The 25523-nt window shown below is 45.6% G+C and overlaps 2 protein-coding genes and 1 long non-coding RNA gene across 5 annotated transcripts in view; 2 read left to right on the top strand and 1 right to left on the bottom strand.

Annotated features, from left to right (window-relative positions):
- Nucleotides 1-5959, bottom strand: part of REEP3 (receptor accessory protein 3) — a 38746-nt gene extending 32787 nt beyond the window's left edge. Inside the window, exon 1 of the mRNA XM_071563243.1 lies at nt 5861-5959. Coding sequence (XP_071419344.1) covers nt 5861-5892 — 32 coding nt within the window. The 5' untranslated portion in view covers nt 5893-5959. The remainder of the gene's footprint in view (nt 1-5860) is intronic.
- Nucleotides 5960-6412: 453 nt separating this feature from the next.
- LOC139675507 (uncharacterized) lies at nt 6413-10001 on the top strand. The gene is made up of 4 exons (XR_011698493.1): nt 6413-6625; nt 7959-8029; nt 8739-8985; nt 9769-10001. It is a non-coding gene; the product is annotated as an uncharacterized lncRNA (long non-coding RNA).
- A 14953-nt stretch (nt 10002-24954) lies between these two features.
- The window catches only part of JMJD1C (jumonji domain containing 1C), a 157330-nt gene continuing 156761 nt past the window's right edge, over nt 24955-25523 (top strand). The window contains exon 1 of one of the 3 annotated variants that reach the window (XM_071564182.1): nt 24955-25154. In XM_071564182.1, the coding sequence (XP_071420283.1) occupies nt 25014-25154 (141 nt within the window). In that variant the 5' untranslated portion in view covers nt 24955-25013. The remainder of the gene's footprint in view (nt 25155-25523) is intronic. The other 2 variants (XM_071564183.1, XM_071564184.1) reach the window with 2 other exon arrangements.

Below are 25523 nucleotides of genomic sequence, written 5' to 3'. Positions count from 1 at the left end.
AAGTCAGACTGGTCAGCAAAAACTTACAATCATCTTTCCTACTCAGACTCCACACACCTCACTGCATTTGCCCAATAGTAAATTATTACAAGGTCTTAAAAACGTGAAAGACTCACAACAGAGACTCTGCTGTTGTTAGCTATAATAGTTTCTGCTGTAAAAACATAATACCTTCACACAGGCTTTGAAATTTAGGAATTTCAAAAGCAGAATAAAAAGAATGAAAAAACTCAGAGAAAAAGTTTCTTCACGCATCAAGTACCAGAACAGGGGGCTTTGCCAGACATGGTTTTTACATAGATAATTCCTTATCAAACATTAAAATTATTAAACCAAAGCAAGTTTTTTTTTAATATCGAAATTTGGCTCAGGCTCTTCCTCAGCCTTACATAAGCATTTCAGGAGCTGTCTCCACATACAAAACACCCAGGAGAAACAAGCAATTCCATTTAAGCTGCAGAAACACTCAATATGCCAGGTTGAAGCAGCCATCAGTTTGTGCAACATGCAAGAGTGGGGGGGGTGTTTGTTTTAATTAGAAACCTCTTTTCATGCCAGACCGTGCAGTTCTTGGAATTTCTTTATCTATAATGCATAGGACACAGATGTGGATTTCAGCACGTTTTGTAACAAGAGCACATGCCAAGACCATTAAGTAAGAACGTCAGACTCCACAGGATGTCTCTTGTGCTCCATCTGTTTGGAGCTCCAGTCCCCCCCGCCTGCCACGGGCTGTGAGCAAGGACTCTGAACGGGCTCTGCACAAACACCATCCCAGAACCACGGAGAGAAAAGAGCAGCCAGGCTGCACAGCAAACACTGATTTAAGGCACGGTGTGCCAGGCAGGCAGTGGGGACACTCATTCCTAACGAGATGTCAGAGCTAGTCCTTTTGCAGGGCACTAACTAACCCAGGAGGTGTTACAAGTTGAGTCAGCAGACGCTTCTCGTTGTACATATTAGGACTGCCCCACGGAGCAGCTGAACTGTTGGAGAAAAGGGCTCTGATGATTTCATGGCTGAATTATGTAAATTATTTTAAACTTTCACACAGACAGGACAACACATGTAATTCCTAGTCTTACATATGCTTACAGACCCAAACTATAAAATGCTTTACAAAAATCTGACACCATGTTTGATTAGAACAGCTGCACTGTTATTACTGGATCTAGTTTCACTACAAGACAGAATAAGCAGTAACCTGCAAGGAAAGAAAGTTTCAGAGTACACTTCAACCAGTCTGGTCATATGTCGAGGCCAAAACCAATGCCAGTTTTATCCTGCAACCCCTCATTTTCAACACAGCACTCACCTCGCAACTACACAGCATGAGCACTGCACTGCAACTAACTAAAGATCAGCTTCTGTCAACGCTAATTTTCATCCGGGTTGACAAAACAACCAGACTCACTCTGTGGCCACAGGGCAACTCCAGGACCCTGTGGGAAGTGAATGAGCACAGGGGAAGGGCAGGATGGCTCCTCACAGAAATAGGAGAGTGAGAGCCATTTAAGCACAGTATGAAATGTCAAGGATAACCAATACAAAGTGACTGAATCTTTCCAGTTCTGTGATGAGACATTTCAGCACATCTCTCCACCTACTCACACAATGACAGCAACTCCTTTTTCCCCACAGGTGTAGCAACCATTTATAGGCCTGTTAACTGGAAGGATACAGGGGGAAATTCAGCATCCAGCATCACTCAACATCCTTCACACTTCAGCTGGCTACAAACAGTCAAAGAAACGTTCCCAAAAGTGGCCCTGGTGACTTGAAGATCAGGCTGTCAGGCTATGGCTACTCCTTCCACATAACATGTAGTGGTATTGCTACTTAATTCCATCTCATGAGCTGTGATTATTTCAAGACAACGTGTTTGACAGCATGTTGATAGCAAAGAGGAGAGTAAATATTTTTGTACTTTGTGCTTTTAATTAAAAAAATGTATTCCAAGAGCAAGAAACAATCTAGGTTAACAATCAAAGCATACAGTTACATAAAACAACACCTACACTCTAAAACAGATATTCCTGACAACAATCCAACCAACACAGGAACTATGGCTTCAGCCACCCTTTCTCAGATGTTTAGTAACTGTAGGGGCAGCTGGAAATGTCAAACAACAGACAAGTATTGTCAGCAGAGTAAGTTAATGCCTTGGAAACCACCACAAAAGAAGCAGCTCCAAATGTAAAGTAGCAAAGGCTAAAAAAAAAAAAGAGACTAATACACTACCCACCTTCAGGTCACCTCCTGGGTCTCCCAGACAGTCTCTGGCCAGCTTAACCTATTTACCATTATAATCCAGTATCAGAACCAAGGATTGCTTGCTGAATCTTTTACTAGTACACCTTTTGCTCATTGCAAGGCTCTAAAATGCAGGTGGGGAAGGCAAACATTATACATAAAAGGAACACAAAACTAACTACTAGTACCCAAGGCAAATATATCCTCCTGTGGACCTGCAACTCTCCCTCCCAGCATTCATGGCTGCTGACCAACTTCGCTGGCAACAAACCATGTACTTAAACACGAGGGTAGGGAGTGTGGCAAAACAACACAGATGGGGGAACTTTCATTTTTACTTGAGGAGGGGGGAAAAGTTAACAGATTACAGCAGACAGTCTGCTGTAACAGATTGCAAGTACAAAATGGCCATCCACTTTGTATTTAGGATGCTTCACGTCTCTGCTTGGCACAAGAGGATGGTCTGATCTCATCCATACCAGGCTGTGACTGACAAGTCCTCAGCGTGTTTACTATTAAATACTGTCTCAGCAACCGATGTGTACACAATTGCTCAGACCTTACCAATGAGAGGAGTGAGCAATCAAAGCAGACTAAAAGTCATGCACAAGCCCTCTTTGAAGTTAAGAGATGGGCAGCCACAAATTTAAAAGCTATTCCCACCATTAAAGACTAAGAACTTCACAAGATGTACCACTCTGAGGAGTTTTCTGAGACTCTGAAATAAATTACGATTTTCTTGTTGGGTTTGTAAGTGAAAAAAGGAAAAAGCCTGCAGTAAACATTCCAAAAACTGTTGCAATAACCAGTGTTTTAGAAGTACTAACGACCTGCACCTACTACAGCAGCACAGCACTGACACAAAACGTGAAAATGAAAAGATGTTTTAATTATGTGCTTCAAGCCTTCTATTCTGACAGAAAGGAGCAGACATGCAATTAGTACAAGGTATTTCACAAGTTTAGGTGCTTCAGTATAAAAGCATTTATAGAGCAAAGGGAAACTACTTGATTAAAACAAAGTTTTGCTGAAAATTATTATGTGGAACAGTGAATTTGAACCACTCCCTGTTTCCTGTGCGTGAGTCCTCAGGACAATTCACATGCAATTAAGAATTCTAATTCTCTACTACCTCCATTTCCTAGTTCCTCAAAGCTTTAGCCAAACTATTTTAGTGAAGTTGATGAATCCTAAATTGCAAAATCTCACACTGCATCAGAAGTTGGGTTGCTTGGGACATGCATGTCGGGACAAGTCCCCCATATTAGAAGGCAGCAGAGGGCACTGCGACACACCCACGAGCTCATATTTTGCTGCTCTTTTGGCCCTGAAAAATACTAGGTCAGTCAGGAGAGAAGAATTTTGCCACAGCCAGAACAACTGCTGCTCCTTCCCCTCCCCAGTCAGGTCGGCAGGTACTCCTGATGGCTGCCCACACACATACAGACAGAGGAAAATATCCAGAGCTCTCATATATACAAGTCACCACACCAGAATTAAAATGTTACAAAACCAAGAGACCCTCAGGTCTTCGCAGCTACACAGTAGTTAAAAATATTTCCATGTTTCTTACAGCATTTAAGGTAAAGGCAGTACGCACCTCCTAAACTCCTAACCTGCGAGCCAGAAACAAAGTCAGTGGAACAACAGGTATGTCTGGAAAGAGAGCAGGAAGGAAAACAGATCAAAGAGGAAGACAGAATAGTGGACACTGAGGAAAGAGGACCAGGAAGACACTCTCAAGGCCACTGAATCAAGACCTCTAATGTCACACCACATTTACTTTTGTTCTACATCTTCCGTTTCCACATGAATTTTGCTTTATTAAGCAAAGTTAAACAATAGTCTCAAAGCTGTCCAAGTTCTCATTAAACACTTTCCCCTTCCTGGGAAGTTGAACACTGGCAAGCTATTTAAGTCCCACAGTTGGGAAACAAGGACACAAGAAGGTGGAAAGGGTCTATAAATAATAGTAAGACTCCCTTTTTAGCAAAAATAATTAGGGCACACAAATGAGTGATCAATGGCAACCAGTAAACCAAACTACATGGAACTGCACAGTACATTATCCTTTACTGCCTTTTGCAACAAACCTGTGGAGAGCAGGAGCTGTTCTCTTCACTCCCTGTGCTACTGGCTAGGGCTCATACATGACTTAACCCTCAAAATGCAAATACAACCCTTAGAAATTCAGGGGAAAAACCAGCCCCAACTACCTCCATCAGAATCTGCTCATCAGAAGTTGAGGTGCTCAGCATTGCTGTGATCTCCCTCACAACCAAGCACTGTCTAAGTTGGTAAAATAAGAATTTTCGGGTCAGTCCTCTTACATAAGAAGGCAGAAACGGGTTCAGCAGCTCCATCTGATATACAGAAAGTAACCTGATGCCTCTTGCCTCTCGCACTGTGTATTGCCCGTGGGAAGAGCACGCTGATACAGTGCACCCACAGCAACTCTTCCCCCAGCCTCTCTTCCAAACCCATGTCGTCCTTTGCCAGTTCTGGAACATGATGCTCTACTTTGGAAGTTCCAATTACCTGACAAATCTCAAGTCGGGGGGCAGTGAGAGGCAGAACTGCCACTTATCTTGGCGAGGGGAGTGCAGCAGCAAAGAGCATGTGGCAGTACCAGAGGGCTTCCTGACAACAAATACAACTTTTCAGATGAAATTACACCAGATGGCTTAAGGAGGATGTTTGTCACCAACGAAACAGGTAAATCCTACTACACCTCACAGTAATTCAGATGTTTGTTGGACTGCTTTGTGAGAAGATTCACTCGGTTTGCCTGGCAAAAGCTCACACACAGCAAATCTGAGCTCAAGTGCCCCAATGAGCACAGGGAGCCACAGGGCTACTCACTGAGGAGCATGAGGAACTCTGCTGCCCAAACACTACTCGAGGGTTATGCGGGACTATTATTCAAACGAGCACAATAACCTGTCAGTTTTACGCAGGAACAGCACAATGCCCAGGAAAAATACCAGAGGCTGCACCCACAGTTTACTCTTTCTCGAAAACAGCTTACACAACATGTAACATGATAGCTCTCACCTAAGAAAGTTCACCTCTTTGGCTGCCAAAAGCCCAACTTTATAGAGTCCAGGACACAACAGCGCCAATTTATCTCTTCATCAGCCGCCAACCTACACTGACCACAGACCCTCTCGCACACTCACCACCCTCCTGCCAGCCCTCTCAGCTCTGCCACGAGTTAAAAGGAACCAGACTTTATAGGATACAATCGGCCACGAGTTAAGAAAGAAAAGTTACCACGTTTTACAGGTTAGTTTATCTCAATTGACAAGCAACGGCCGTAATTGGCGTGTGACAGCCTCAAGCAGCCCGGGTTTGTCGGCTCTGCAGCCCCAGAACAGCTGCACTTAGAACAGGAGACACAGGACGGACAACCTGTGCTCACCAGGAGCCCGGTGCAGGTTTGGGGGAGTTCGCGGGAGCACAAGGACTCCATGGGGCACAGAACGCCAAAGGGGCGCGCAAGGCAGCCGGCTCAGGGGGGGCAGGGGAAAGGAAAAAAGGGGCGCCGGCTCCCACCCGCCGCTCCCGGGAGACAAGCTGCCTCCCGCCGCCCCAGCCCGGCACTCACACGACCGCCCGGGAGATCATCCAGGACACCATCGCGGCGGCGGCGGCAGCTGCGCGTCCCCTTACCCGGCCCGGCCGCAATGGCCGCGGCCCCGCCCCGCCCGCGGGCTCCGCGCATGCGCAGTGGGACCGAGAGACGGGGCCGCGCCGGGCCGGGGGGACCCGCCCCGGGTGAGGGGAACGGGGCGGGAGTGCACTGGGACCATGGCGGGTCCGGCCATGAGGGGACCGGGGCGGGAGTGCACTGGGACCATGAGGGGGACGGGGGCGGGAGTGCCCTGGCACCATGGAAGGTCCGGCTATGAGGGGACCGGGGCGGGAGTGCCCTGGCACCATAAGGGGTCTGGCCCCGGGTGAGGGGAACAGGGCAGGGGGGGCCGCCCATGAGGCGGGGGCTGGCCATGAGGGGACCTGGACAAGGCGGAAGTGCCCTGGGCCGACGAGGGGACCGGCCCTGAGGGCACTGGGGCGGGAGTGCCCCTGAGACCATGAGGGGCACCGGGCAGGGCGGGGGTGCCCCGGCCATGAGGGACACCGGCCCCAGGTCAGGGACACCGGCCGGGGGTACCCAGGCCATGAGGGAACCCGGGCAGGGCGGGGGTGCCTCCTGCTTCATCTTGACGCAGTGGCGGTGGTGTCAGACTCGCGCACAGTCTCTGGAGCAAAGAGAAACGGCCCGGATACAACTCACTACAACTGCAGTAAGGCACCTTTCTCCCCTCCTCACCTCCTGCAGTCGAAGCTCAGTGACCAGCTCCAGTGAGAGGTGAGGGGGGATGCTCACCCCTTGTTTTGGGCTTTCCCCTGTGCTCCCCATGTGCTTACATTTGCTGTAGGACCTACCAAAACATCCGTGTCACACACTGCAGTCCCGCCAGGTTGGCCATGCTGCCCCAGAGGGCGTCGGTTTGTGGTGGGACTTGGTGCTGGAGTGGTGAGCTGAGGGTGCTATGTGTGACCAGGGTGGCACCAGGTGGAGCCCTGCCTTGGGAGCAGAGTGTGGGGCAGCGGCTCCCGGGGCTCCCACACCCTTGGAACCATCACAGCAAGGCACTTACAGAATCACAGAATGGATTGGGTTGGAAAAGACCTCTGAGATCATCAAGTCCAACCCTTGGTCCAACTCCAGTCCCTTTACCAGATCATGGCACTCAGTGCCACAGCCAATCTCAGGTTAAAAACCCCCAGGGATGGGGAATCCACCCCCTCTCTGGGCAGCCCATTCCAATGCCTGAGCACTCTCTCTGCAAAGAAGTTTTTTCTGCTCTCCAACTTCAATTTCCCCTGGCAGAGCTTGAGCCCATCATGCCCCCTTGTCCTATTGCTGAGTGCCTGGGAGAAGAGACCAACCCCCACCTGGCCAGAACTTCCCTTCAGGGAGTTCCAGACAGTGCTGAGGTCACCTCTGAGCCTCCTCTTCTCCAGGCTAAACACCCCCAGCTCCCTCAGCCTCTCCCCACAGCACTTGTGCTCCAGTCCCTTCTCCAGCCTTGTTGCTCTTCTCTGGCCCCGCTCCAGCCCCTCAATCTCTTTCCTCAACTGAGGGACCCAGAACTGAACACAACACTCAAGGTGTGGCCTCACCAGTGCTGAGCACAGGGGAAGGGTCACTGCCCTGGGCCTGCTGGCCATGCTATTTTTGGTACAGGCCAGGATCCCATTGGCCTTCTTGGCCACCTGGGCAAACTTGTCCTCATACTTGTTGACAGGCACTCAGTCTGAAAGGCTGTCTAAGGACACACCCTTAGGCAGGCCACACAAACTGCTACGTGCAGGTAATCCAAACCTTCAGCTGAGCAGGAGGATACACAGGGAAGAATCAGAGCTTGTGTGCAGTTACCTTTGTTCCTTCCCTACACACCTTGGTATGAGCAGCTGCCCAAGGTAGAACAGCAGGCAAGAGAGTCCATGGCATGACCCAGTGCAGACAGTCCTGCCAAGCTCATGGTCTGGCAGGCTGAGACATGCAGGAGAAGCTGCTACGTTAGCTAATACACTGCAATCCATCTCCGCATACCAGGTTTACACTTCCTGCAGAACTGTTTGCACACATAAAAGGACAATATTTTGATGAAACTGACTGCTTCATCTTCTCACAGAAGAGGAGGTTGTACAAAGTTCTGCCCATGCCATCGCTGGAAACATTCAACTTGACTCCTCTGATTTCAAGGTAACAGAGCAATACCCAAAGCAGCAGATGTCAAGGCTACTGAACATGCCACTCGGCAGGCAAGGTAGGGAAAGAGCAAGTTACTGTTTCAGTACAGTTCCTGCTGACTCTCAGTAAATGACATGCCAAACTCAGCATCACAATCTGTAGCAGAAATTAGTTCGTTAACTGGTCTTTAAGTGGGGATAATGTGCAGTTTCCCTCCCTGCCATACAGCAAGAAGAAAGAGCTTAATCTTTATACACTATTTACCATCTTATTCACATGAGAGGTTCGAGGTGAGCACAGAATGGTTTCTGTACCACTGGCAAGCACCAGAATTCCTCACCACCTCGAATGAGTAAAATGCAGCCACAGGCATCTTCACTCCCCTGCAGTCTTCGAACAACACATGCAGTCAAAAGGCCAAAAGAAGGGAAAGTGGGTGAATACACAATCATGGAACATTTCAACAATGACATTGTTTGGAAACTCTTGCTGTAGTTGTATACTGTGAAATTTGAATCCTGAAATGGGAAAGTATACAAGATAAAAATAAACTATTTTTAGCCATGTAGGAATTTGGGTCTTGCAAATAACCATGTTTCCTATCTTGGGTGTCTCCTCACCTTGACCTTTGTAGGGGGTTAGTGATGCAGGAAGAGGCAGAGAGGAATTTGTTTGTGAGCAATTTAAAGTACACCACTCATCAATCTCATTTTTGGAACAGGCCTAACCTGAATGCATTCTTCCTTTCATTCAATGGCAAGAGAAATCTGAACCACTACTTCTATGCTCATCAAATAACAAACCTCTCCAGTGGTAGACTGTACAGAGCAAACACATAGCAAGGCATTTGTAACATAAATTACCTGGGAGAGATTACATTTTCGACTCCAACTCTGTAAACTCCTGCTGCCTGCCTGTCGCTCCACTGGAGTTTGGAGCATTCCAGTCCCTCTGGAACAAACTGCAAGGTGAGAACTCCACTTTATAGCACATGAAATTAAGTATACATTTCTTCACCACAAGCAATTGTGTCTTCAGTACTAGCTCAGAGAGCCATTCCAGGAAAAGACTGATACTCTTTTATTTTTCCTGTCTGAGATCATGTATACAATAACTCCATCGCTGCATAGTTTTTTTCATATCGAGTATGTTTTAGAGGAAAACCACCCTTTATTTTGTAGCAAGACATTTATTTTTCTTGCATTTGTTGTCATGGCAATACTGTCTCTGGTGGAAAGCTAAATTTACATTTAAAGAGGTATTTTTTTAAAGGGTAAAGGCAGATGGCTCCTAGGAGCAATTTGTCTTGCTAAGAAGATTACACTTTATTTCATAGAATGTTTGGAGACTTAATTCAGTGCAGCAAGCTAGGTGGTGTCTGCTGGCCCCCAGCAGACAGGCATAGGGATGCCACATGGACTTCCCTGTATTCCAGCTCCCACAGTGATAATCCAGGCTCCTGCATGGCAGAAACAGAGGGAACAACGTGGCAATTAAATCCATGCCATGTACTTAGACATATGAGTAAGACACCAAGTTTGAATGTCTATTTTTATGTAAGGAGGAGACTTCTAGATATCTAATTATAAGATATTTTTAACACCCCCTCCTAAAGCTGCTTAATGTAGTTAAAAGTTCCTGTAAATAGTTTTAACAGTGTTTGGAAAATCATTTGTAAAGGCCACCTAAAAACCTTGATATAATACAACATATATATAGACATCAATGTTTAACTTTCACCTCTTTTACAGGTAAACCAACATCTTAATTACATTGCAGATGTACAAACAGCAACTGAGCAACACCTGAGAAGACACGAGCTGGTTTCTGCGAGGGATTCAGTTCCCTGTGTTAGGAGGATGTGCTCCCAAAGGCAGCATCACTTTCATCATGTATGTTAAAATTGCACATAGATTAATCACAGTGCTGCACTTCTAACTTTGCTGGTTGATATTAATCTAAAGGAGTCTCAAATATATAATAATTTGACAAAGTACAGAATTCTTTCAGTTACTGAATCATACCACATATCTGTAATTTTTTCACTAGTGCACAGAACAGATGATTCCAGTTTATCTGTTGAAACAACACAACACAGAAGGGGTGAAGATAACCATTTCTAAGCTGATGTGATTACTAATTATTATGGTTGAAATCTATGGCTTATGCTCTCTCCAAATATTTAACTCCTTATCTATCTTTCCCAGGGAGCAGCAGCAAAGGTAGGTTCTGATCTCTAGATAAACAGCCCCAGTTGTCCTTCTGCCTTAACAAGATTTCATTTGAGAGTGAGTGTTGGGCAATGCTGTGGACATTCTATGAAACCAAAGCAGCTGAGGCTTTTGCACAGGATTCTGGACATGCCACTCCTTGCTCACATGTGTGTTCAGCCTCCCAGCACAGCATCTCACCAGGGAACATGGTAAAGCCAGTTGGTGTCTAACACAGCTGTGTCTTACGCCTTTTTTTTCCAACACACAGACAATGCCAAGAGGCCATATGTTTATCTTTTTCAGAAGTGTTTTTGTGAAACTTATTAAAATTCCAAATTAATAATGTGAAGCATCCAACTTAGTGAAAAAAACAAATAGTTTAAAATAGATATTTCTGCCTTTTGTTCACTTGGCAGGTTTAACCACTCTTATTCTCACAGTCTTATTACAGACAGTGACATTGCTTTTAAAGCTCTTGCTTCTATATGAATAAGTCGAGTCCTTGGGTTGTGAATAATTTCTTCCCCTCATGTTCACAGATACACCTGCAAATGCAAACTCTGAAAATACAAATAGCAACATGATGTAAAATTCATGGTTTAGGGGGTTTCCTGACTTCCAGGGCCCTGACAATTTCAGTTAGTACTGAATTTTAAGCAACTCAGAATTTAGAATTAAAGAAGGCACCTAGCTGGAGTTGTGAGATGGCTGCACCACATAGTAGAAGGAAATCTTGGCATGAAAATGAGTTAGCAACAACAGGCCCAGAGATGTTTGGGTTTTGTTTTTTTTTCCCCTCCAAGACTACAAAAGAATGAAGTCTAGATCTGTTAATTCTGTGAGTTATAGGTCAGGAAAAGCAGATGAAGCCAGGACAGAACACCAAAAGTAATCCAGAACAGCCCTGTCAATGTAAAACCAGAGCATTTTCATCACCAGCACTAGCCCATTTTAACTGGAGCAGGTAATTCAGACAGCATCTAATTAATTTGATTCAAAGTACAAACATTAAAAGGGCACTCCACTTACTATTTTAAAGAAAATTCACCATGCTGTGAAAAGGCTTATCATGAAAAGGCGATCACTATTGATTGCCTTTATCAATTTTTAATGGGTTGCAATGGGTTAAGTGCCTCCAGTTCCTTCTTACCAGAAACACAAGAGCACCGTTAGGATTTTTTTTTTCTTAAGGGAAATGTGATCTAAAGAGGAAGGGGAAAGTTCAGAACAGCTCCATCTGAGACTTTCTCCTGGCAGCAGTCATATGTCCATCCTACCTTATTGCTTCCATTTGGAGCTGAAAGCACATGAAATGCAGCCCCACAAGGGCAAGCTGAGGCAACAGAGGAGCTGATTTCCAGCTCATCAAGAGTACCCAGGAGGCTCTCACAAAGCAGCTCTGCTGTACCTGTCACCTCCCTGTGTCTGCATAGACAGAGAGGTCTGACATGTACTGCTCGTGGACCTGCAAGCACTTCTCTGCAGGTAAGTGTAACCACACCAGTACATCCCAGCAGGACAGTCCCCTGGACAGATTTCTGGAGATTATTTCTCCCCTGTTCCCAAGTAGAATGGCACTAAAGCTGTTAACTTGTTCAAAAGCTGCAAATAACTGTTTCCATAAATATATGCCTCTCTCATGGGAACAAGCCCATTTTAAATGATGGGCTGCACACTCTGGTGCCTGATGATCCACTCTCTGGGATTTGAAATCTGTATACAGAGAGACAGACCAAAGCCTTATTATTCCTTCCTGTCTGGGTAGTGTCATCTCAGCTATATTCCATCACTACTTGTGATGCATCACATTTAATAATTATAGCAATCTGTTGGACTTTTTTTTTAAATACACTTTGTGCTTTTGATGTTTCTGATCCCTATGGAAAGCTTATGCTATTTTATAGTCTGCTGACTAAGCTCATGTGCACACCAGCTGCACTTTATCAGGGAACAATGTTTGCCTTTTGAACTGACTGATAGATTTTACATAGAATGAAGAGGAAATATACATTCTTTGGCAACACTTAATAGCTTGTTCAGCACAATACCCATTTGCAGAAAGTCCTGATTTCCAGCTAAACAGTGCAGCCACCATCAGCCCAAAAGAGGTGTAAAAAACCTATCTTGGAACTGGCAAAGAGCCCAGGTTTATCTGCTGCATAGCAAAACCAGGATTACCCCATGTCATTTGGACAATTGTCTTGTCCCACCTGTTCCTGAAGCCTTTCAAGAGATTACACACCTTTTCTTACCATGTTTACTAGTCCTTTATTTTCCTACTGGGAAGCTTTTCCTTGTATCAAAGTTAAGCTGAGAAGCTGAGTCAAAGGCTAGTCAGGAATTTTTATCCTGCCTCCCCGAAGCATGGAAGGAAAAGTGCTGATTTCCTTTGCAGCAACTTCAACAAACCCAAAGCCAGTACTTAAACTATGACATCTTCCCTCGAATAAATAACTTCAATTCCTTATGGAACATTTTGAGACCTTCCCATTCCCTTTATTACATCCAACTCTACTGAAATGCAGGGGTCAAACCCACACAAAGCTTGAGAGGACCCTAATCAGGACCAAGGGCTGAAGGACTACATCATACATTATTCAGCAACTCAAAGGCTGCCAGGAAAGGACACCGGGCTATCAGGTTTCCTTTTCTTTCCCTCCCACCCTCCCAGGGCAGCACAGCACAATCAGCTGGAGAGCTCTCCAGGGGAGCACTTCTGTGAGCCAGGATAGCATTCCTATGTAGAATCCAAAGTTAGCCTTCAGCCAGCTGACCCCACTGTGCCTTCCTTGCTCATTATGAGACAGGTCCAGTCAAAACTGCTGATCAACAAATGCATTTAAGGAAGCTGTTTTACCATACAATGTCCTGATACGGGTTTTACCCCCTCGAGAGCAATGCTTTCTCTCTCCTCATTACTTAGGTTCCTTTTCTCCCAAGAATTTTCCTCTCTGTATTCTCACCCAAAGTGGGAAAGAGATCTCTTCCCATATATTTTGAAACTGGAAGGGAGTATCATTTCACCTAACTCAAGCCCAAGACACAGAAATCATTAATTCATGTGTTGTATCAGATAACCTTTGTTTTCTAGAAGCAGTGCTGCCAACAAAGGGTATTGATTTAAAAGCATCAGAACATCGACCTTTTTTTTCTAATTTTCATCAGTAAATTGTTTTTTCTGTATAGAAAACTAGGCCCATGCATTTCAACTTTGAATTTGCCTTTAGTTTCCAGTCATTGGCTCCTGCTATGCTCTAAGTGATAGATTAAAGAGCTCTTTCACACTCATTATCTCTCCACAAGGATTTATGCATGCATAAATCACCTTTCAATCTCTTGAGACTTTAAATTGCAAGTTTGTTGAAATGTTTTTCTAGTCCCTAAATGTTTTATGGCAGATTTCTAGCTCTAACCCCAAGTATTTTCACTGAACTTTGTAACTAGATTTCTGTTAGCTCTACATGAATTGGAGTCGTATAAGATAACAAATCTGCCACCTACTTTTTATTCTCACTAACAGAAGAAGCAAAATGTTATTAGGTACTCATATTCAGTTGTTTGTCTTCTTTGATCTGGGCATCTCCCTTACATGCTGGTTCTCAAAATCCTGGCTCTGAGTCCAAAGGTTGTGTTGATCTTCTCTGTTCTTGGAGGACTCACCTAATGCAGCACAAATTACTTTCCTTTAGACCCTTCCACAAGGATGCTGATATCCCTTGCTGGAATTTAAGGGAGTTAGGACAAGGTTTGTTCAGCCACCCAGGGAAGGGGGAACTGGAATATACCCCTTAGATATAAGTTACTGTTTGCAAAGAGGGGCAACGTTCATTTTGCCCCTGCAGCAAATACTTTCTTCTTACTACACAGAGTGTGACTCGAGTCAGGACTGAAGGAAACAAAGGTTATCCCCAAAAAACGTTGACTCTTTTGTTTGCTTCCTTCTTTAACATTGCCCAAACTAGCAGATATACACAGCAAAGTGTCTCTTGATTCACAGGTCCCCAAACAGAAGCAATTTCTGCTTTCCCATCTTATGTGGCAAGGAAGTCACACTTTAATTCTTTCCTCTGTTATTTGAGCAGGACATTGCCAGCTAACAGGGTACATTTCTATGTAGTCTGGTATCCTCAGAACACAAGTGCAAGCTGTTTAAGACATTAGCAGTAATTGTCAAAGGCCTGAAGCCTCTCCGGGGAGCAGCAGGAGGCTTGCACAGGAATTCTGTGCACTGCTAGAAATCCTACCAGAGTGTGTTCCTCCCCACGCTCTCAGGAGGCAGCCTGAAGATGTGTCTCAAACCAGGAACTCTGCCACCTTTGCTTTCCAAATAGCCTCTTAGTTCTTAGGAAAGTTGACTCTGAGAAAGGGAGTGCAGACAGTCTTTCAGCCTGTCTAGACATTCTGGATGCTGAATGTTTAATGGCCTGGTATAACATAGCTGGACTGTAGCAGTGGAAAGCAATGAAGGCAAGAAAAACAATAGGCAGAACTTCTGGTTTAACAGGCATAAATAAATACACTGTGGCTGTAGCTGCTCTGAGCTGGTAGCCTGCAGGAGGCCAGGAAACAATCATCCACATTATATCAAGGAAGCTCTGTCTAGACAAATCAGAAGTTCTTCCCATAGAGGTTTACCCTTTTCTGCATACTTGTCTCACAGAAGTTGCTAGAAATTATGTTAGCCATCAAAAAAGGACACCAAAAGGCACTGTCCAGCAAGTCAAAAATTACAATTAGTAGCTGGTTGGTTTTAGTTTCTTTTCCCACAATATTTCTGTAAGGATACCGTTCTTCCACATACTTTTTTTTCCCCACCCTCTCTCACACATTTTGGAAAACAATCCATCAAGATGCATGAAACCAGAATTAACACAAGGGAAAAAACCCTACAAAACCAATGTGTAATCTAAAACTCAGGAACCTCAGCAGCTGATCTCTGCAGTACTTAGGACCACCAACTCCACAAATAATGGGTGCTCAGCAATTAACTGAGCACCAACTGTTCAGCTGAATTAAAAAAACAACGTTACCTTTATGGCTTTGAATGGTTTTCAAGACTGTGGTTGACACCCTGGATTCTTAAGCACAAATTATTCAAGTTTCACCGTCCTTAGCATAGAATTAGTCTTGTGGCTTATTCAAATGCTAAAAAGAAGACGTGAGTATCTTCCCTCATTTTATTTCCCTGTAGACAAGTAGCATCACAACTGTGAGCACCCCTGAAAATCTGTATCAATGACTTTGGTCTTCAGTCAGTTTAGCAGTTACCAAACACGTTCTCTCAGACCCCTTTTTCATCTGAGAAAATTAACTTACACAACATGAAACACAAGTGTTAAATTGCTGGGTCATAACTTAGAGGGCTCAAAGCAGTGTGAGACAAACTTGGAGTCAACAAAAGGCTCTGAGGTGGTGCTTATTACAACCATTTCCCTGAACTTCCATTTCATCCTTCAGTTGACAGTAATTGCAAAAAAGAAAGACAGCAGATTTGCATCACATTAAGGCATGTGAGAGACCCAAATTAGGGGTTTAATAAGAGGCATTTGAGGCCTCTTCCCGTAAGGGGAACATCCCAGCCCAGGACAGCCACAAGCCACCCAGGCTGGCTCAGCACCTGCCCTGGGCCTTGGCCTTTCTGAATCATGTCAAATAAAGCTGTGTGCAGTCACCTAAAGCTGCTTCAGGTAAATAACCCCTGGGATTACAGAGCCAGCAGAAATGACTCGATGGCCTTTTCTGAAGGCCAGGTTAACGCAGTGCCTTTAGACAGCGACCAGTATGTGCTGGGGAAGTTTCTGCACACTATAACCTCTAACTGCAATTACAATTGGAGCTTAATGTTTTATAATTTGGGGTTATCTTCCTTTAGATATGGCCAAATAATGAATATTCACAGGTGGTTTCTGTTGCAACTCAATAATACCAAAGCAAAGTTTTGTAAACAATTTTTTTGAAAGGGAAAAGATGAAAAGGAAGAAGATAGAGGATCAAGAAAGGAAGATTTATCTTGAATTACTTTTTACCTCACCTCAGCAACTTTTAATATTAAAGCTAACAAGTGTTTTAGTCTATTACTCTGAAAGCAAGGTCAGTATCTAAACATACAAAGAGTAGCACTATACTCCTGGCACCCAGTAAGTTCTTGGGTTTAAGACTTGACAGCAAGAGCAAGCCCACCTTCAGAGCACTCATCTGAAAGGAGACAGTTCTCTTGGAGGCCTAGACAGCCTGTGTTCATAATGAACAGAACCACCTGCACACACCTTGCTAGAATTTGGTACTAACCAGGATGTTATTTAAACAAATAAAGGTGGTTACCAGAATCCTTCTTGAAGATGGAGCTACCTCTCCTCAGTGGTGCCCAGGGAAAGGACAAGAGGCAGTGAGCACAAGCTGAAATACAGGAAATCCCATCTGATCTTAAGAAAATGTTTTTTCACTGTGATAGGTTGCCCAGAGAAACTGAAGTCTGCAGCCTTGGAGAGATACTCAAAACTTGGCTGGACATGGCCCTGAGCAGCCAGGTCCAGGTGGGCCTGCTTTTAGTGCAGGGGTCAAACTAGATAATACCCAGAGACTCCTTCCAGCCTCAAGTAGTCCATGACTCCAAGACAAGCTTTTTATCCAATTAAATGAAACAGCAACAGCCAAGCACCATCTTTGCTGTTGAATCCAAGCTGACATGCTTCTCATCTCTCTGCGTATGTAGGTCTGTGCCTTTTCAGATTGTCATTATAAGATGTAACGTTTCATTACAGTTCTTGCAGCAAGGGCAGACTTAAATCAATTCCCTTTTTAGGGCCAATTTTGAGTGTAGCCTGAACAAATGTGACAGACAGACCCTGGAACACTCCTAATGAGAACAGTAAATTAATCAAAGAACTTACTGGCTCAGTAGAAAATTTGTGATAGTTTTAATGGGGATAACAGTGCCAGGAAAAATATGAAAGTACCACTGCTCGATGGGCACAGAATCAGTAACATAATTTGTTTACACCCTGTGCCAGACAACACTATGAAATATTAAGACAATCCCTACTAAAAAGATATTGTTAAATAATAGCTATTATTGAATTGCAGGGCACAATTAATACTAATTTGTTAGCCTTCCCTGACACAGAAACTCGACAAGACAGGCAGCTGGAATACAGGAAAGAAACCTGTGTACCAGTTGTAATGCAATTGGGAGACAGTTGGCTGGGAGAAAGAAAGAAATGGCACCACACAGAAATAGCCATCAGAAAAGTTTGTGAAAGGGAGTTTACCCCATGGGATAATTACTGTTCTAGACAAAACTGGCAAACAACTCTGCTTCATAGGATAAAGATACAGGGGAGGTACTACAATTGCTAAGAAAATGCAAAGGAACTTGGATAGCAAAGTGTTAAGCAAGGCTAAAAGAGAAAAGATTTTAAGGAAACAGAACATTACAGAAATTTAAAAAAGAAAGTTAAAAGAATTTTTAAGCCATTGTGAGCCTTTCTTTCTACCTCAATTTCAGAGAGAGCCAACCATTTTTCTGTAATTGGGATTTTATCCTTCCCAGACCATCAAATAGCTATAAGTAACACTGGCAAGTCATTTTCCCCATCTAGGGCACAGTTTCACGGTAGCTGAATTCAGCTGCTTCTCACCCCAGCTTTAGACCTTTCCTAAACCCCAAAGCTTCCCATTTGCTTTTTATTATACATATTGTATAGCAGCACATTAAACCATTTCCTTACCACAACCATTGCCAGATTCGGTTATGTCAGGATAACACCAACACCCAAGTGATTTCAGTCTGAAGCTGCTGTTAGCAAGAATTCCTGCTTCCCAAGGGGTCACAACCAACAAAATTCACACAGAAACTGGAGGTTGAAAAAGTAAGTGGGTCCCTGGACAACGGCACCAACACTGCTCTTAATAGTAATTTTTTCAACATGCCTAAGAAGCTTCAAGACAAACATTTAGAAAATTATGTGCAAAGCACTAACCAGATTATGAACTCTCTATTCCAAGTACTGCAATCCACTACGTGTGGGTTGCCACATGAACCTTTAACAATTCAGGAGGCAGAAGATCCTGGCCAGATACAGTTTTACATTTTCTCTTTTTTTATCTTCACTACACAATGTACTAGTGAACTCCAGTGAGTCCTGACCCACCTCACAGTTAATTCAAAGAAGACAGATAAGTTTACTTCAATGCTCAATATGTCCCACTCTTTTCATCAGTAACAGGATCTACTCATAAAACAACCTCCTTAAATACCTTCCATCCAACACAGAAGGAAATTCCTCTATAATATTCTGGGCAACAAGCACATCTTAAAACCAAGATAAAAGCCTGTCATAGAAATAATAACTATCTGCAAAAGTTTGTTTGTGTTCTTAGGGAATTTCTTTTTACTTTTACCCATCTACTAACCTACAAAAGCTACTAATTGTAGAAACACAGAGACACCAATAACCCAGCATTTAATGTTAATTTAAAAGAAATAAAAATACTCACACACTGGATAAGCCACAAAGGCAATACTCCAGGACCCCACATAAGACAAACCCACATTTCATACAGCCAACCACATTTCTAACTATAACTCTTCAAGCAACAAGAAATCACTGACCTTTATACAGCCTAGGTGCAAGTGGGAGGAAGCACTACTAGAAGTAAAGGTTCATGGGAATGTGGTTAATTAATTTTTAGGGGTAATTGGTTTCAGGTTTTATGTATTAGTGATTGACAGGTGAAAGGAGCATCCTTGCTGGGAGCAGCCCGGTAAAAGCCGCGCCCTTTCAGCAGGGCCATTAGCTCTGCAGGGGCTGCTCAGGCTTTCAGTGTGCTCCATCTCTGCTGTAGTTTTATTCTGTGTGCAGATTTCCTCGGCTAAATACGAGTTTGTCCTTAGTCCTGGTGCTATTTTCTGGGCATTACAGCAAATATTGTTATGGAAGGGCTCTGCTAGGGACTCGCAGATATACCTGAAGCTCAGTCTGATTCCTGAGAATTACCAAGCCTCAAACTGACATCAGCAGCTCGATGAAAGGCAGGAAAAAACTTGTATGGAGATCTAACATTGCTAGGATGGCTACAGAAATGTTCCACCGTTGCTGCGTCATCCTTATTCTTAATGCCTGTACCTGGTCTGATTGATCAGTAGAAATGGCGTCTTCCACCTGTGGCTTAAACAAATCGAGAGCATTCTCCTCCAAGCAAATTCAAAGAGGGTTTCTTTTGGATGGCGACATTGTCTGATAAGGCCAAAGCAGGGCCCTGAAGTTTCACCTGAGGAATTAAGCCTGTAGGTATTCAGGGAAAGGCTGGAGACTATCTCTGTCCCCCCATCCTCTGCACTTTACCTGTATAGGGTGTGAGCTCGCCAGGGGTGGGTGGGGCTGTTTGGTACCAAGCGGTAATGCTGGTCTCGTGATGCTTTGTCCTCAGGCTGCACATAAACACTGCAGACAACAGTGGCAGCAGTTAAAGGTGGTGCCATGCCTAGCTGGAGGGAGGTGTCCAGCCCCAGGGCAGGGTCTAGGAGTGAGCACAGCTCAGCAGAACCCGGCCCTGAAGCTTCACTGGGCAGAGCTGGCCGACTGTGTATTTAAAAGATGTGGGGTACTCAGGAGCTCTGTTTGCTGATTGGAGTGTAAGGCAGTGTTTGAGGGTGGTGGTGGATAGGGGATTAGGGTTAGGTTAATATCTTAAGATGTCAACAAACTTTGAAGAAGAGGATGTATGGAAAGCTGTGCATATTTAATTTGGTCAGCCATCTTTTGGTGATATCTCTTTAGCTGGAGCACAAAGAAAGGTTGAGATCAGAATGGGCTACAAATTAGCTGTGAAACATCCCATGGCTGCTCAGTAGTGCTCCTTGCTCAGGTCAGCGCTGATGGAGTGGCACCCTGCGAACTGCAATGTTTTCTTGTGCAGATACGGCTGGAATGATTCCCGAATGCAGGAAACTCAAACCTTCCTCCTTTGTGTGCTGTAGCAAAGTCAGGATGGTATCAAAGGAGTCCTGAGGGTGATACCTGGGCACTGTGGGGTGCTGTATTCACCTGCAATGTAAATACAACAGGACATTTGCAGCTTTTTTACAAGTGAGAAAGACAAGACACAGGAGAAAGATTAGGAGAAGTCAGTCGCCCGCCCCAGATGGAGTTGTGACTGCAGACAGAGATGCAATAAATCACCTTAGGGCGTATCAGTGGGAGCGCTGGGAAGGCAATGCCATGAACCACAAGTCTTACTGTCATGCACCTTTGCACCCCCAGGTGTTTAATGCAGCTTTTGCATCTGCATTAATCAGCTGTCTTCAAATAACCGTACTTTCCCAGTGATCCTTTGTTCCATTCAGTGCTCAAGGATTGCCTCACCACTCAAATAATTGTTTTCAAGGAAAAAAATTCTTTGCAGAGAGAGCAATCAGGCATTGGGATGGCCTGCCCAGAGAGGGGGTGGATTCCCCATATCTGGAGGTTTTAAAGTGAGATTGGCCGTGGCACTGAGTGCCATGATCTGGTAAAGGGACTGGAGTTGGACCAAGGGTTGGACCTGAGGATCTCAGAGGTCTTCTCTCTGTAGAAGATGAGACCATTTGAAATAAAAAGTTGACTTTGTAACAGAAATAACAGATGTTTGAGGAAAAATTGTTTTGTTGTTTGTTTGGTTTTTTTCTTGGCTACGAATTTTCAAGTTAGGAAACTTTTAATCCAACCTGTTAAATATAGATTATTCATTTTCTGATGGTGAACCTTAGCAAACATTAAATGTGACTTTCCAAAATTTGGAGGAATTATGAATTCAGAGGAAACTGATGTTTGCTATCTCCCAAGGAATTGTAAAGTAGATCTAGAAGTAAACAGGACATATTTTAGGAAGAACTAGCTCAATATTAGTTCTGCTTAAGAGTTGTGACAGTGACAAGTCGTTCTGCCTTACTCAATTTTCCTTCCTGCAAAGTGGAAATAACCATTTCAAAATGTGGCGTTTATCTGTATGGAGAAGGTGCAATTACTGCCAATAAGGGCTGTGCTGCATTTACACCTGGAAATTAGAAAAAGCTCTCGGAAAAGATCTTGATTTTGCAACTGTCCAATGTGTGTACTTTCAGGGAAGTGGGACTGAAAATATTTGGGAAAAAACCTTCCCCCTTTATTTAGCAAGCTATAGGATTTAAAGGATAGTCTTAATTCACTATGTGCATGACAGCCTTTTCAGGTGATTACATATCCACTGAAGGAGTGAAGGGAGCAACAGAAGCCATTTGTTGACGATATAAACAGCACCATCAATGTTATTTTCAATTATAGCAAAAGACAGAAGATGCAGAGATTTTTGAAATCATGGAAATAGCTTTTCTTGATGCTTGAAGGATAGAAAACTCAGACTTATTTTCTCCAGCTTCCCATTCCCATGCCTTTGTGCAGGACCTGGTTGCCTCTTTCAGTGGGCTCAGATGGTTGATTTTGGTTTGATGTGCCATTTGGGTGACAGAGGATGAGCCCAGCAGGTCATATCCAGCATCAGGGTTGTCTTTCCCTTGTTGGGATGGCTGAACTCTTTGACTTGGCCAGTAAATCTTGGTGACTGAATTGATCAGTCACTGTGTTTACTGCCAGAGCTGCACTGGGGCCATGTAGGAGTGCAAGGCGGAGTTTGTCTGTGGTCCATTTCCTCAGAGGAGCTCTCCTTCCCTGGAACTCACTCTAGGGATGTTTTGCTTTATTTTTCTGTGGAATTCTCCAGCCTGAAGGCATCAGCTCTGTTTTGTTGTTTCTCATGGGCATCTGGCTCAAAGTGTTGCTCCTGAGCTCCAAAAGGATGAATCCTCTGATCTTTGTAGAGGCTTCATTATGCCACTTTCTTCAGAAGATGCATCAGTTCATACCATCCCCAGTTCTTCCAATCCTGTGAATTTTGGTGCTTCGAATTTTCTGTTCAGGTATTCCACATATTTATCAAGGAAGTTGTAGCTTTGAAAGGGGAGTTAAGGTATTGGTTTGATGCCTACAAAGGCTTCTGATAAAGGAAGAAATCCTGTTGAAGTGTGATGGAGCACAGGATGTTTAAAAGTTACTGTATAGGGTAATTTCACGCCTTGGTCCACAGCACCATGGCTTCATGTTCTGCTGCAGACAGATGCTCTGAATTGGCTTACCCACATCCTGAGCATTTAGTGCTCTTCCAGTTTACAGCACTTTGCAGACAAACAAGGAGAGAAAGAAGCAGCAAAGAAGAAATGGATAAGTGAACAGAGGCCAAGAAAATAAGTTGCTGAAGGTGGAAAACACGTTCATCAACCTGTGAGTCTCATGTATGCTGATCCACCTGAACACAGTAATCTGGACTTCGCAAAGCACCTCTGGGTAAGAGAAGCTGCTCCAAGCTGAATGAGAGAACAGCTGAGATGTGAAGTTACTGGGGAGTGCCACTGCCCTGACAGTGTGCCAATACTTCCCCTTGGGGTGCCTTCTCCTGGTCTAGATTGGTGGTGTCGTGGGGAGCAGGGAAAGGTCCTGCCCTTCACACTTGGCATCTGGGAACTGACAGCTAACCATGGGAATTTACACCCAGATATTGATGTTACTTGATATTACTGATATTTTCAGGTAATAACAACTATAAAATGATTCAGCATTGAGCAATAGCCTTTGGTGAATTCTAACCTATGCTTAAACATAATTCTGGTGTCAGTGCTTTGGTGTGAATTTTTGGAACAAATTAAAAATACTTGATCCTTAATCTTTTGGTATTCTGCAATAAATTCACAGGTTCAGTCTATCAGAATCATGTGAGTTGGCTTCCATTTTACATTTTGTTGCACACAAATGTAATCTTTAATCGTAGGATTCAATAATATCTCAAATTACTACTTGGTTAAACAAGAGGGAATTCAATACAAGAATGTTTATATGATTAATAGTTGTTTAGTTCATTCTTGTAACTTTCTTGTATACCCTTTATGAATAACTGCCCTGTACTTAGATAATTTTTGCTCCTTCTGCAAGGCTGCAGTACTTTGTTGGTTGTAGCGTTGCCCTGAAATGTGGATGAAGATCTCAGCTCAAATGCACTGTGGTTACTTCTGCGGCTTCTCAGGATCTGCCTCCATGCAGGTCCTGCTGCCATGGGATTCCAGGAAGCTGGAATCAGGTTCAGGTATAAATCTCACAAGTTATTCTAATCCTGTGAACAAACTTGTCACAGTGAATGATGAATTGATTTCTTTTGTTTGTTTGTTTTCTGTTAATTAACTTTTCTTGTACCTTAAGTTATTCGTTCCACTGAAATATACGGGAATGCGTGAAGTTGGCACTCTTGATTTATTGCTTTAGCCTCGTAATCTGTTTTTCAAAAATGCCCTATTCAAATTTGCTTTTAGTGCTAGATGAGAGATCATTAACCTGCTCTCTTGAGGGCGAGCATACTGGTAAAGGCAGGCAGAAGTTCAGGAAGGCTACACCTCGAGATAACATGAAGGAAAAACTCTTAAAATGCAAACATGGCACTACTACAGCATGACTGTGGCTCCATGGAAAGAACACAACCTGATAGCATGGCTGCATGGCCTCCCTGGGTGACACAGCCCAAGCTCTGAGCTGCAGCCTGTGTGGATCTCAGCTCACTGCTTGGACATCCCCTTTGTTGGCATTCAGCAATGTCCACTAATGTCTCCAAGGGCAAAAGTGTTCTGTCTGTAAAAGCTTCTGGGGTACTGAACTGGTGTTGTGTTCACAGGGAGTTCCATAGCCTGGATGGATGAAATCCCAGCATGGTGACCTGGGGGAAGAAGGTGCTACAGATGGCAGACCTGGTCCTGGCTGTCCCAAACCCTGGAGGGCTGGGATGTCAGTGTTCTGGTGCTTGGATCCTGGGATATCCTTGCCAGCCTCAGCTCTCGCAGAATCATAGGATGGGTCAGGCTGCAAGGGACCATGGTGGGTCATCTGGTCCAACCTCTGCTCCAGCTGGTCATCCAGGAGCACATGGCACAGAATGATCTCCAGCCGGTACTGAAATATCTCCAGTGAAGGAGACTATACAGCCTCTCTGGGCAATCTGTTTCAATGCTCGACAAAGAAGTTCTTCATAATGTTCAAGTGGAGCTTCCTTGTGCATCAGTTTCTGACTGTTGTTGCTTCGTGTCCTGATGCACCGAGCAGAGCCTGGTCCATGCTCTTGGCACCCCCTTGCAGGTATTTATACACATTAATGACTTCTCGGAGTGGAGGCGAGCCCGGCGTGAGTGCTCAGCGGCTTCTCCCAGCGGGGCCGTGCCCGAGCTGCCGGCGGGCACGGGAGGCACAGCGGGGATACCCCGCCAGCGTCACATCCCCTCGGGGCCGCTCCCGGGGCCGCCCAGGCGGCAGGTGAGGGCCGTGCTCGTCGGGCCGGGGCTGGGCGGGAGGAGCCCTCTCGGGGTCGCGGTGCCCCCGCAGCGGGCACGGACTCTTTGCGGCGGGGTCGGCTCTGCCCGCGCCGGCGGCGGAGGGAGACGCGGCGCGGCGCGGTCTCCATGGCAGTGGGGCTGCGTGGGCGGAGTGGTCGGGGCCGCAGCGCGGGCGGGCGCGCGCGGGAGGCGGGCGGGGAGGAGGAGGAGGGAGGGCGCGCGCCCCCGGCCCGGCCCGCCCCTCGCTCGCTGTTTGTGTCGGGCTGTGGCGGCGGCCCAGGGGCCCCGACCCTGCCGAGCCCCGCAGCCCCGCGCCCGTCCCCGCCCCGCGCCCGCCATGCGCGGCCCCTAGAGCAGCGGGCTCGGCGGCTGGTGCGGTGCCTGCGCGGCGGCGGCGGCGACCATGGCGGTGGAGACGCGGCCGGAGCTGGTGGGGAAGCGGTTCCTGTGCCTGGGCGGCGAGGAGCCGCCGGAGAGCGGGCGCTGGCGGGCCGGGGTCATCCGCGCCGTGTCCCAGCGGGACTCGCACAGCCCCGAGCTGGCGGTAAGAGCCGCGGCTCGGGCCGGGCCGGGGGTGCGGGGGGCGGCGGGCCCGGCGTGACACAGCCCTGTGCTGGCTGTGCTCGCTGCGCGGGGCCGGCCGGGGGTGGCGGCGGCGCCGGGCGGGCTCCCCGCGGCCCCTCCGCGCCCCGGGCCCGCCGTGCCCCGCCGGGAGCAGCCGTGGGGGACCGGCCTGGCCGCGGGGACCAGCGCGCTGTCCCCGGGAATGTGGCTGGTCCGGGGGAATGCAGGGACCGAGCACGGACCGAGCACAGACCGAGCGGGTCCGACGCGCTGCTGAACGTTGTTATTAAAAGAATGTCATTGTTTTCCAGCCTTTCATGTCCGCTGTCACTGTTTTCCTAAGGGGTGT

The sequence above is a fragment of the Pithys albifrons genome, chromosome 9 (assembly GCF_047495875.1).
Source record: "Pithys albifrons albifrons isolate INPA30051 chromosome 9, PitAlb_v1, whole genome shotgun sequence".
Lineage (NCBI taxonomy): Eukaryota > Metazoa > Chordata > Aves > Passeriformes > Thamnophilidae > Pithys > Pithys albifrons.
Note: the sequence above shows the minus strand (reverse complement) of the source record. Positions and strands in the feature narration are given on the sequence as shown.